The sequence below is a fragment of the Pelobates fuscus genome, chromosome 1, assembly GCF_036172605.1.
Source record: "Pelobates fuscus isolate aPelFus1 chromosome 1, aPelFus1.pri, whole genome shotgun sequence".
Lineage (NCBI taxonomy): Eukaryota > Metazoa > Chordata > Amphibia > Anura > Pelobatidae > Pelobates > Pelobates fuscus.
In genome coordinates, this window is record NC_086317.1 from 239,362,619 (window position 1) to 239,376,184 (window position 13,566).

The 13,566-nt window shown below is 38.1% G+C and overlaps 1 protein-coding gene across 21 annotated transcripts in view; it reads right to left on the reverse strand.

Moving 5' to 3' along the window:
• Positions 1 to 13,566, reverse strand: part of MACF1 (microtubule actin crosslinking factor 1) — a 225,181-nt gene that overhangs the window by 104,651 nt on the left and 106,964 nt on the right. For all 21 annotated transcript variants that reach the window (XM_063455732.1, XM_063455698.1, XM_063455716.1 and 18 more), the window contains 6 exons: positions 11,423 to 11,537; positions 6,695 to 6,757; positions 6,368 to 6,603; positions 5,107 to 5,236; positions 3,595 to 3,794; positions 2,416 to 2,911 (listed from right to left, as the gene is read on the reverse strand). In XM_063455732.1, coding sequence (XP_063311802.1) covers positions 2,416 to 2,911; positions 3,595 to 3,794; positions 5,107 to 5,236; positions 6,368 to 6,603; positions 6,695 to 6,757; positions 11,423 to 11,537 — 1,240 coding nt within the window. The remainder of the gene's footprint in view (positions 1 to 2,415; positions 2,912 to 3,594; positions 3,795 to 5,106; positions 5,237 to 6,367; positions 6,604 to 6,694; positions 6,758 to 11,422; positions 11,538 to 13,566) is intronic.

Genomic DNA, 13,566 nt, shown 5'->3' on the forward strand with positions numbered 1-13,566 from the left:
GTGTTTCCAAAAACAGATTTTAATAAACAACCCAATTACTGAATAATCCAATCATAAACATTAAACTGGTGCAGGCCGGAAAAATTTGGTTTGGCTGCATCATTCCACCAAGGAAAAATGTTTTGTCTGGGTGGACCGAAATTTATCCTTTTACTGTTTTGACTTGGAAGATACGATCATTTCAGAAAAACGGTATAGACGAATCAAAAGGGTGCAGTAATGCGCCAATGTACTGCAAAATATATACATATTGATATTATGCATATATTTTCCAGTACACTGCCAGTTGCATTTTTCCGTCATTTGGTCCATAGATCAAGTGATGAGAACTAGCCAATAGACGGGAAAAACAGAAGAGAAGTAAAAAAAAAAAAAAAATATATATATATATATATATATATATATATATATACATATATATATACATATATATGTATTAAATATATAAATATAGATTTACCGTATATACTCGAGTATAAGCCGACCCGAATATAAGCCGAGGCCCCTAATTTTACCCCAAAAAACTGGGAAAACTTATTGACTCGAGTATAAGTCTAGGGTGGGAAATGCAGCAGCTACTGGTAAATTTCTAAATAAAATGAGATCCTAAAAAAAATATATTAATTGAATATTTATTTACAGTGTGTGTATAATGAGTGCAGCGTGTGCGTATGAGTGCAGCGTGTGCGTATGAGTGCAGCGTGTGCGTATGAGTGCAGCGTGTGCGTATGAGTGCAGCGTGTGCGTATGAGTGCAGCGTGTGCGTATGAGTGCAGCGTGTGCGTATGAGTGCAGCGTGTGCGTATGAGTGCAGCGTGTGCGTATGAGTGCAGCGTGTGCGTATGAGTGCAGCGTGTGCGTATGAGTGCAGCGTGTGCGTATGAGTGCAGCGTGTGCGTATGAGTGCAGCGTGCGTATGAGTGCAGCGTGTGTGTATGAGTGCAGCGTGTGTGTATGAGTGCAGCGTGTGTGTATGAGTGCAGTGTGTGTGTGTGTATGAATGCAGTGTGTGTATGAGTGCAGTGTGTGTATGAATGCAGTGTGTGTGTATGAGTGCAGTGTGTGTATGAATGCAGTGTGTGTGTATGAGTGCAGTGTGTGTGTATGAGTGCAGTGTGTGTATGAGTGCAGTGTGTGTGTATGAGTGCAGTGTGTGTGTATGAGTGCAGTGTGTGTGTGTATGAGTGCAGTGTGTGTGTGTGTATGAGTGCAGTGTGTGTGTGTGTATGAGTGCAGTGTGTGTGTATGAGTGCAGTGTGTGTATGAGTGCAGTGTGTGTGTATGAGTGCAGTGTGTGTGTATGAGTGCAGTGTGTGTGTATGAGTGCAGTGTGTGTGTATGAGTGCAGTGTGTGTGTGCAGTGTGTAGTGTGTGTGTATGTGTGCAGTGTGTGTGTATGTGTGCAGTGTGTGTGTGTGTGTGTTGCAGAGCTTTGGTGGGGGGTGGGCAATGTTATTATTTTGTAAATTATTTTCATATTTTTTTATTATTCTTTCTTATTATTATTTATTTAATTTTTTTTTTTTATTTTTTTATTATTATTATAATTTTTTATTTTTTTTTCGTCCCCCCTCCCTGCTTGATATATGGCAGGGAGTGGGGCTCTCCTTCCCTGGTGGTCCAGTGGCATTGGCAGTTCAGTGGGGGGGGTGGAGGGGGGCTGGCAGAGCTGTAACTTACCTGTCCTGCAGCTCCTGTCAGCTCTCTCCTCCTCCGCGCCGTCCGTGCAGTTCTTCTGTCAGCTCCCAGTGTAAATCTCGGCTCTCGCGAGATTTACACTGGGAGCTGACCGAGGTGCTGAACGGACGGCGCGGAGGAGGAGGGAGCTGACAGGAGCTGCAAGACAGGTAAGTTACAGCTCTGACAGCCCCCACAGCCCCTGTCTGTATTATGGCAATGCAAATTGCCATAATACAGACTACTGACTCGAGTATAAGCCGAGTTGGGGTTTTTCAGCACAAAAAATGTGCTGAAAAACTCGGCTTATACTCGAGTATATACGGTACATTTTTTTACTGCTCCTCCTTTGTTTTTTCCTTATCACTTCACACTTGATCTATGAATAAAAATCAACATTGTTGACAATGGCGGCCCCCTGACAATCAATTATCTTGTGCCCATTTAATCATATATTTTTTTGAGGGAACTCTGAATCACAAAACAAACTGCTTCGAAACTGTCTGTTTCTGTTGTTTTGGGATGTGTCCATACAGCACTTTGGAGTTATGGAATCTGGATGACCCACTGATTGCCCAAATTCAGATTAATTGCAATTAGCTTGAAACCAAATGCGCAAGTCCAATAAACATGATAAAATATAGCTTTATTTAAGAACACTAGAAGCCGCAGGGATTCCATAAAATGTTCATGGTAATATTTCTGGAACTATTTTATAAATCATACAGTGAAACTAACCTGCTAAGTCTTCCATTCCTTTGAGGGGCAGTGCAACAGTATCAAGACGTTTTTGAAGCTCATCTTTCAGATATGGTTCTACCACAAGTGCAGATAATTCTGTACACAGGACTTGGGCCTCAGTAACTTCCTGAGCTAGAATCTCCAGGTCAGATCGAATTCCGCTGGTTTCCTGTAGTTGCTGTTTCACAGCTTCAGGCTGAGTGCTAACTGCTGGCTGCTCACTCAGTTTCTTTCCAGCTAGCTTAATTTTATCCATCAGACCCTGAAGGACTTCCTGATACTCTGTACTTTTCACTGTTGCCTGGTCAATCTGTTCAGCCCTGGAATTTAAGCGACTGGTCAAGTCTGTCCATTTCTTGCTAACCGCATGGAACTCGTCTTCCACTTGGCAGGTGGATGGTGATTCATCTCCAGGACCTGTAAGGATCCCATAAGCTGCATGCTTTAGTTCTTCATACTGGTCTTTGCGAGCTTCAAATTCCTTCAACATAAACTAGAACAGAAATAACACGGTAGTGTTTGCACAAATTGACAGATCTGAATAAACAAAGTCAAGAAACAACAAAGCAGAATGTATAAACCAGGAGCTTCTATCCAAAAGAGGAAAGTCATCCTATGTTTATAAGATCTTTTTTTATAAGCAAACGGATGATAAAAAGCTCCTCTACATCTTCCAAGGATTTTATTAATCTTCTGGATTTATAGGCTTATTCTATTTTGGAATTGCATACAATATTAAATGTGTATTAACAAAAAGTCTGCCAAGAAAATATATATATATAATTTTGGATAAGCCAGAAAAACCATACACGTGTAGAAAGACAAAGAAAAGTGTCCTCCTGCAAATCACAACTTAACAAACATTACAATAAAAGCAGTGCTATTGTACAGATTTATAAACAAAATCACTTACAAGGCCTTTAGTCTAGATACCTATAACTATCCCTTTTTTCTTCCCCCAAACACTTGGGAAAACAGAAAGCTAACATACAAGGGAACTCTTGAATTAGGAGTGAAGAAGCAAAGTGCCTTAACTGAATAGATGTTCTGATTAAACAGTTATGCAATTTTGTTTAGACCAACCAATCAGTTCATAAATAGTGTATGTATTATTTTATACCAATACACTAACATCAAAAGATACTTTAAGTAATTCATAGACATTGTTTGTCTTACCTGTACTTGCTGCTTTTGTGCATTTAGCATATTGGGATCGATAGATAGAGGCCCCAGAACGCTCATCATTAATTCTTTCTCATTCAGCCAGGGACGCAACTGGGAACCTGCAGCCTGGAATGTGGCTAGCTGATTAGCAGACTCCTCCAGTTTCTGTTGACGCTCTGACGTTACTTGGTTGGCTCTATCCCATTGTTGGTCTGAAAGGCACGGACAAGAAAATAAGCCTGCTAAATTTACACATCAGAATAACAAATATGGGTGATTACTACCAGTTTATTTTTTATGTTAAAAAATAAATTAAAAATAAAAGCACTTAATATGTTACTCTACCATGACAATACCTAAAACTGGTATCCTAAATGTTCAGTCTTAATTGGCTTTATTTAAGATGCTTATCCCAGCAGAACTATTAGAACTATAAGAGCCAGTGTGCATGGGCTTAGAACCAGTAGTACAGAGCCTTCTTTAAATTGGCTTAAATTTGGGAATCCTGGCAATATTGGTAAAGGATGGGTGGGCTTCCATCCAAAATTAGCATTCCTCTGGCACTGAAATTTCTGTGAAAGGGTCAGAATTACTAGTGTCAGGAGGTTTACACATCCAAATGTTGAAACAAAGGAATGATCTGTCCAGAACAGGTAAGACCACAGTTTTTTTTCATTCAACTCCATTATACAAGGCCCATGGTTCTTGTTTATTAATATTTAATCTTGCTCTTCATGTTACATCTTGGTGAGAGGATAGCACTACACCATAGTTAATAGAAGCTCATCTGCAGTGCTCCTGCCCAAATTTAACCTCTAGCCTCCGCACACTGTAAGTGATAAAGATGGACTATGTTTGGAAATCTATCCCTTCCTTGCTGCCCACCAGCTGCGTTGTCCACCAAAAAATAAATACTTCATGTCAAATTTTTAACTATTTTGTGAGTGGTGCTGGATTCAATGTTGCAAGCAATTTATAAGCTAGCAGCCCCAATCTTCATTGGGAGAATTGTTAACACACTTCAGTCCATTTTGAAGAGAATTTCAGAATTTAAAGCAATTGAGCAACGGCAAGCAGGTGGTGCAATTCAGAGGATGGTATATTTAGTGAACTACTGCAGAGCTCTGCCTCTGAATTGCTCTAAATTAGCCACATTCTTATTATTTCACATTAGACCAAAGACGCGAGATTGGGTAACAGCGACATAAATATTATGTAAGCTTTAAAAAAAAAAAAAGTGAACCAGAGGTTTCACTTTGGAGCTTGATAGAACCATCAAATTCGTAATTTAGCTGCGTAATTTTGCATTTGCAAGTCAAAGTCTATCTTGGACGTGGCAGTTATTGCAGATAGGTTCCATGAATAACAATGGAGTTTCTTTCCTTCCTCACATGCAGTGCTGCATCCTGTTATCACAATATGGGCACGTTTTGGATTTACTTCAAACAAATAAATGTTGCATAGATACAGGACAGTATTGTATAAATACTTTTTTTCCCCTTAAATTCCCATCTATATCCTTACCAAGATTTTCCAGGGTTTTCTTCCAGGTTTCGGCCTCTGGAGAGTTTGGATGTTTCTCTAATAGGTCTCTCAGAGCAGCCTTCAGACTGTTCACTTTTCCAGAACTCTGTTCCAGTTCAGATATGAATTCCTGGAATGGAAAATGGGATAGTGGAAGCCAATTGATATTATGCCAAAGCCAGAAGAAACTAAAATTACTGCATCGTATAGTACATTTAACCCCAATTGCTTGGTCCTAGATAGTTTAGGATTCCTGAAGCCATACACATCTTTGTAAAATTAGTTCTAATTTATATGTAGAAAGTAGCTACACATTGATTATGATATTGCTAACCAGTGAAATTGGAGATACATTTATTTTGTCCACCTCAGTAATATGCTCCATCACCAGCAATATAAACCTTTCATCATCTTCTCTTTGGAATGGAAGAGAACTATTGTGTATCTCTACATGGATCATTTTACTCTCTGCAGTGCAGTAGGCAGGATGGTGGTATGTCTCTACACCATTCCATGTGAATCTTTTTCTATACAGAATGTCAAAAGGCGTCTTGACACTATAAAATATCACTTTATTACTAGACAGTCATTTTCAATCAAAGGCCTCATCCACTAAAGTGTTTTAATGTTATTCCTGGTTACGGTCTTTTGTAAATGACTGTTCCATTCTCACACATAATAGCATTACAAAGTGGTCTCTTCACATTAGACTTCTTCGGAAGTCCCTTACATCAACTCAGAAGTAATAATATAGACTGACCGTTATGTTATTGTACACACATGGTCAAGTGGAGGTGGGTATGCCTTGAATTCTTCTAACATTAAGCATGTGCTATGGTCAGATAATGAGTAGCTCATTTAGTAGACAGTTGGCAGTGAGAGTAGGACCTGCCAAAGATGGGGTACATTGACGTTTGTGGCAGGCTTATGCAATGTATGATCATATAGTGTAACTAAACCCCCATTATTTTTTGCCTAGATTAGGTGTTTTTAATAAAACTAGTCAAATCTGTCAGCATCAAAGTAGCTGTTTAGTTGATAAGTGAGTGCGCTGGATTCTATTTTTACTGTACTTATTGGCCCCCAGCAGCACCCCATTTAAGCATGTTTATGTGAGTGCAGCCAGCCCCTTGTTTTCCCAGATATTATTTGTTAACATGGGTTTGATCAACACTCCAAATATTTTTCATCTATATGTGCACAAGAAAATTACAGTTTTCAGTTAATTCTTTAATAAGTAAATCTTCAAGCTACCACTAACCTTGTTCTGTTTGGCCTGGGCTTTCACTATTTCTGACTTTGTGGGAGAAACATTGACTGCACTCATGACCTTCTCTTTAGATTCCAACCAACTAAGCATGTGATTGGCCTCTTGCTGAACCTTTTGCATTTTCTCCAACAAGGTGGAGAACTGCTCTTCTCGATTCCTTAGTGCAAGCCCAAGAGCTTCATACTTCTGGCTGGTTTCAGAGATGTCACACTGGATACCAGTCAGGTCTAGAAAGAGAAAATATCATGATCGTCACTATACAACAGTAAAATACATCAAAAAAGGAATCAAAATGTAATGTAACACAAACATGCTCACCTTGGCAGGTGTGGTATCCATTAACATTTCCTACAGGGCTCAATGAAGCCATCAGCACAGAGCCTGTACAAAACAAGGAGGCAAAGCAGGGACGTCACAGGCACGTTGGGACAAGAGACAAGGAGGAGAAAGTACGCTTCTAGATTTTGTAAACATAACCCTCCATCATATTAAACTGTCAACCATACCCCACATGGCTCAAAGTCTTAATCAATGAATCCACTAAATCACCCTGTTACCAATCCTAACAATGTCTGCCCAATCCCAACAAATGTCTACAGGTCACAGTAATTTCTTTATGGCATAGCTAAAAATATCACTTCTCTATTGTTCTGGAAGAAAAATAAACGAAACCATAAAACGTTTTCCAAAACTCCATGTGCACTAACCCACCATTTATACTCAGCTCTCTCAAATACTCTCTAACCATCCTCATTCATTGATCCAATTCCAAATCCAGACTATAAACTATTTACCTCCATTACTCCAATGTATCCAATTTGTTCTCATTATTTATATATACCTGTCACTCAGTAGTATGGTATAACTACTATAAGGACATGCTTGTGCATGCAAGTTAACCAATTTCTCAATTTACGGATATTTCAGAAGCTGACAGGCATTAGTCTACATTCAATGAATTACAAAGAGTGTTTTTTGAATTAAAGGTCAGTACTGACAGAATATGGATTGAAAATCAAACACAAGTGGAAATATCATAGCGTATGAAAGAATAAAAAATAATTGACTTGTCCTTTTATGGCCTTCATACAACTAGAACCATACACAAAGCGTTCAAAAAAACAAACTAAAAAAAGGCAATCAAACAGCATGCATGCAAAGAATATCTTATGCCGGGTTTGGCTAGCACTGGCATCTCAGTTCATGAACTACATTTATCATAATGCTTAGCAATCATCAAAAATGTAGTTCAGAAAAATCCAGGGTGCCACGGCAATTGTCATTGTTTCATGCATTTGTTCTTTTTTATTTTTTTCAAAAATGAATGTAAATGAAAAACTGCAAATTTTTATCCCTGCTACAATGGGATAATGTTTCGATAATACTAATCTTATTGTATTATTGTAACCTTTTTTTAATCTTATTTTTTAAATAGAGATAATGGCATATTCTGGGTGTTAGAAAATGATAGTGGAAATATGTCATCCAAAAATTGTGCAACTAGTTATATGCATCGTTTGCCACATAATTCAAAGGTTCGAGTGGCATAGGCTATATTTCAGAAACAATTTCTTAACTAGCACTTCATAAATGGTTACAATCCTATTTGCCACTTATTAATTTAGATTCTACCCTCAGACATTTTAAAACGGTCCTGTCATATATTTTGCACCTTTGCAAATTGAATGTCACACAATGTCAAACTCAAACTAGTCAACAGAAACGGTACACATATGGGATTATTCAATAAGCTGAGAAATGTGGGGAACCGAGAAGGAAATTGCGATTATTTAGGTTAAAAAAAAAAAAAAGCTGAATTGTAACTAGTCTAGTCTGCCCCCCAACTTAAATATTTCGCCTGAAATTTTGCAATTCCCTACTCTATTTTCAGATATTCTGCACTAAGTGAATAACTGTTATTGTGATCTGCTAATAAAAAAGCACCATCTAAATAGTATTTAATTGTGACATATTTTTCTTTGGCACAGTTTATCCACGTTCAGCCAGAACAAAATGCAAGCCAAATATTAATAAAGAATTTAAGAGAATGGCATTGAACTTGTATTAGAGAGTCTACCACATAGAAAGGCATTCATTATTCAAAATCAAAGATGTGGCGACCTTTAGGTTCCACTGAGGAAGATTTAATGAAGTGGTATTGTCAGTTTTTTTGTTTGATAAAGTCTTTTTTATAACAACATGATGGAAACAAATGAAAATCTATTCCCACAGGTAAATTGGTTTGCAATATTATTCCAGTTTGCAGTATGATTTTGTTACTGATCCAAATTAGAAATTCAAAGAAAAAAAAGAATTCTATTTATGAGTAACCTATAGAGCTGAGGCTCGAATTCATGCCAACAAAAGACAAACTATTCTCTTTCATAAGATATTTTGATGGATTTAAAAATACTGGCATTTTATTTTTAGTCTGCACTAGGGAAGATTTGGTGAGAAATGTCATTGTTATTTGCAATGTGTTCTAGGAGACTAATGCTTGTTAAGGGTTCAGGGACTGTCTTTAACCCCTTAAGGACCAAACTTCTGGAATAAAAGGGAATCATGACATGTCACACATGTCATGTGTCCTTAAGGGGTTAAAATAAAGAGCATTGACAAACATCTGCCACTAGCCTACTGGAAATCAGCAAATGTACTAACATTCTCCTATAGCATTGTGAAAGATACTCTTCATATCCAGAAATTGTATTTTAAAGTTTTTAATTTGATGCATTCACTGACATGACATCTCCAGCTTTAGTACACGCTCAGTCTCCTCCACTCTGTTGGCGCAGGGTGACTGCTTTTTCTCCAGTCATCTCTCACAAAGATTTTTAGCTTACAAAAAAAGTAAATTGTGGGCGTGGGGTGGGCACAGCCGGAACACGCATTTCTCAGCAATGGTGCTGCTGTAGAGACCAAAATGTATACAATATACAGATTAGGAACAGCACACACATAAAAATACAGTATTTAATTTTATAAGGCTACTTAAAATCACCTATCTCAGCAAACAAATATGGGGATTCAGTTCCACCATAGTAGTGGTGGGCTTGCACAATATGGCCATATGGTGTAATTGAATCACCATATTTGTTTGCTGAGATTACTGTATTTTTAAGTGTGCGCTGTTCCTTACTTTGTATATATTTAAAGCTTTTTGGTTTGGCATTCACTTAAGATATCTGAAACTACAGGATAACGCGATTCAACTCGCATTCTTCAACTTTATCACAATTGAAGGTTTCTCCAGTCTTTATTTTTCCAATCAGAGAATAATGCCCTATTGGCATTATTTATCACAGCTCACCCCAAAAGAGCTTGGAAAGTGTTCTAAAATTAGGTTTTACTTACCTTAATCCAGTCTGATGTCAATGTAGCCACACCAAGGTCAAATCAAAGGCTTCTAATAAAGAGGCATTTGATTGGTTCATTTAAAATGGCTCAGAGCGTGGGCGCACACTGCAAGCCAAAATTGGGAGCGAGAGAGCGGTAAAGAAGGAGGAGGGAAGGTGGGGCAATCAAATACCAGATTGGTTATGGAGGTGGGAGGGCTACAATGCAGGAGGATGGGAGGGGAAAGCAATTGATCCCCTGCAGGCAGGCATGTCTCTTGGCAGCGTGCAGCGCGTGATTACCATGAATGTATTTTCAATACAGAATTGATATTGGGCTGCCAATGTCACGTGTGCTGCGGGTGTAATTAGCCCCATGCACACAATTAACAATAACTCAGTATGTGCAGTGTTTCAAGCAGAAACACTGCACATACTGACTGCAATCACCATGACCATTTCAAATCACTGAAGTGGTCATGGTGGTAGGAGTAACCCTTTAAATATACTACTGAAAGAAAAATAAGAGGGAAAGAAGAAATATAATAATGCCGGTGTATGCCTCCAAAATGGGGGATAACCCCTGTAGACGAAATGAAAAAAGAAAAGAAGCGGAGGATACACTATATATATATAAACAATGGAATACTAGGAAAGAAGGTGTAAATAAAACACAACTTTTAATTATAAATCCCTAAAAATGTCTCATAAGACGAAAAAATCCCACTACAACACACAAATAATAGTACTATGAACACAACAACAAAACATACAATTAAAATTGACAGAGGCTGGTCCACACTACTGAAAAAAAATAAAAATATATATATATTGTAAATGACCCTAGAAAAGATTTAGTGAAAATCACTAAATCAGATGTCAATAAACTGTTCGATAACAGTATGTTAACTGACAAAAATGATAGTGAATACTTGCTAGGTGGTCAGCAGTGATAGAACTGACTTATTGGCAACTAAATATCTAAATGGTTATAGGAATGTAACCAAAAAGTAGCGAACACCACTATCAGCTACCGATGGCTATTAGATATATATAATGCAGAAGGTAAGGATTCCTATAATTAACAAGGATATATATCAGGGTGGGGTGAGGGGAAAGAAGGGGGAGGGAAAGGGATTAGCAAAGTAACTGTCCCTACTGTGCCTTCGAGGGCACCTCTTACCGTTAGATAGCCCTACAGTATACTTCCACCCACTCCTGAAAAAGACCTTTTAAAGTAACCGGAAAGATGCCAAAAAAGAGGAAAAAACTAATAATAAATAAATGAAATAATTTCTTAAAGTAAGATATCAGTGCAGATAGAAGTGTGGACTCAGCATGCCCCAAAGCCACTAATACAAGCAGCATTGAGACACTGAAATAAGCAGGATTCTATGAAGAACACTCAAAAAAAGAGGGGGAAAGAGAGAAAGCAGTTATAGAGCAGGGTGTGAGGCTTGTAAAGACAGTAAATAGTAAGAAGTTACTGGGAAACAAAGCTTATGAATATTAGAAAATATGAAGAGTTCGTGGAAGTGGATATGTAGACAAGAAGAAATAAGAGTCTAAAGGTCTGGAACCACTTAGCCACAAGAAAAACAAAATGATAATAGCAAAACCAGACCAAATAAACAATGGACAATACAATGAAACGTGACATAGCTTGGAGTAGTGAGGAAATGAAACATTTGTGCTTTTTCTTTTACACTACCTCTCAGCTGGCTCTCTGATGCGGTTATTTCCATAATGTGGATTTCCAATTCGGATCCTTTCTGTGTGATAACTGCCATGTCTGATCCCTTCATATCCCATTCTTGTAAAAGATCCTGGAAGAAATTGAAAACACTATGTCACAATCCTACATGGCATGTTTAAGGTTACGAACATGATTAGAAAACATGCTAATATATGAAGAACGAGAAGTGTAAAATTGACTACAGACCGAAACAAAACCATTAAAAAAAACAAAAATATAGAAGCAAAGAAAGCAGCCACTGCATTAAATTACATTTTATTTTATTTTATATTTGTTCCCCAAAGAAATACCGTATGTTGAAAATGTTTAAGTCTGGAATAGTTAGTTTGAAGATATTGCATTTAATACCGGTTTTGTTGCTTCTCTCCCCCCCTCCCCCTACTACTCCATACATTGTAAAGAGGTTCTTTGCAATTTAAATAAGACTTTTTGAGGTAAGGGTTTGGTGAAGCCCATATGCATTTTTTGAGTTTATGTCAGATATTTTGGTTACTACTTCTCTTCTCAAATATGCCCTTACTTGAACATTTGAATATATTCACAAATGGTTAAAATAATTTATTACCAAATCTAGAACAGCATTTACTAAATTTTGATGATTTTACTGAGACATGAAGGTGTCAGTTAGTAGGTTTAACAAATGTATTTCCTCATGCCAAACAACTAGTATTTATCACAATAAATGTCTGGGTAATTAAAGGATCACTATAATGTCAGGAAAACAAAACGTTTTTCCTGAAACTATAGTGCCCTGAGGGTTCCCCTTCCGTGGCGCCTTAAAACCCCTTCAGCCACTTACCTTAATCCAGCGTCGGGCTCCCTCAGTGCTGGTGACCTCTCCTCCCTGTCCGACGTCAGCTCCCCCGTCCGACATCACAATGCGTCTCATTGCTTTCCTATGGACGCCCTGCGCGATGGAGGTAAAATTCGCCTCCAGCGTTGCAGATGCGCCTCTTGTGGCTGTCCGGAAGACAGCCACTAGAGGCTGGATTAACCCCAAATATAAACATAGCAGTTTCTCTGAAACTGTTATGTTTACATGTGAAGGGTTAAAACCTGAGGGACCTGGCACCCAGACCACTTCATTGAGCTGAAGTGGTCTGGGTGACTATAGTGTCCCTTTAAAATCTCCAATGATCCAAGTCTGACCTAGATGTGCAGTTTATTCATTTTGTGATAACAGCTTATTTTCCATATTAAAGTTTGTGGGTTTGAGAATTAATCTATTTCCCTTCTTATTCCCCATGATCATTTCTACCTATAATTCTTCTATATTTTTGCACATTATATTATAGGCCATTTTCTTACATCATGCTTTATTTCAGACTTGACATACTCTTCATCCCATCAAGTTTCAGTAATACCATTTACCAATACCATGTCACACTTTTGAAGATTTACTAACAACACAAGCAGCACATTTTGTTACTCAGGCATTCTGTAATATAGAAGGAGTTGATTTAGGTCAACCTTCTGTACTTCACTTGAAATGTGTTAAACAATTTCCTCCTTTTTCTCTGTGCTAAATATTATTATTGCCATTTATATAGCGCCAACAGATTCCGTAGGGCTTTACAATATTACAAGAGGGGGGATTTAACTATAAATAGGACAATTACAAGAAAACTTACAGGAACAATAGTTTGAAGAGAACCCTGCTCAAACGAGCTTACAGTCTATAGGAGGTGGGGTGTAAAACATAATAGGATAGGAATCTCACCACCCTAGGTCTAACCCCTCAAGACTGAAGCAGAGTTCCATTTGCACTTTGTACTATCTGCCTTAATAAAACTTCTGTGCCACGTACCACATTTTACTAGTTTAAAGTCAGCTCCCACTGTCTAGTCATCCTATTCCCCAGCACTGCAGACCCTTTTCCATTTAGGTGCAATTTATCACTGATGTAACCAAGTGCATAATCTGCCTAGTGTTGTGAAAACCATGAACCGTTTGTTGAACTCATCAGTTGTAATGCTTGAGGGTATAGAACAGGGGTGGGAAACCTTCAGCACGCCAGATGTTGTGGACTACATCTATCATAATGCTCTTACAGCCATAATGCATGGAGAGAATCAGTGGAGATGTAGTTCTCAACATCT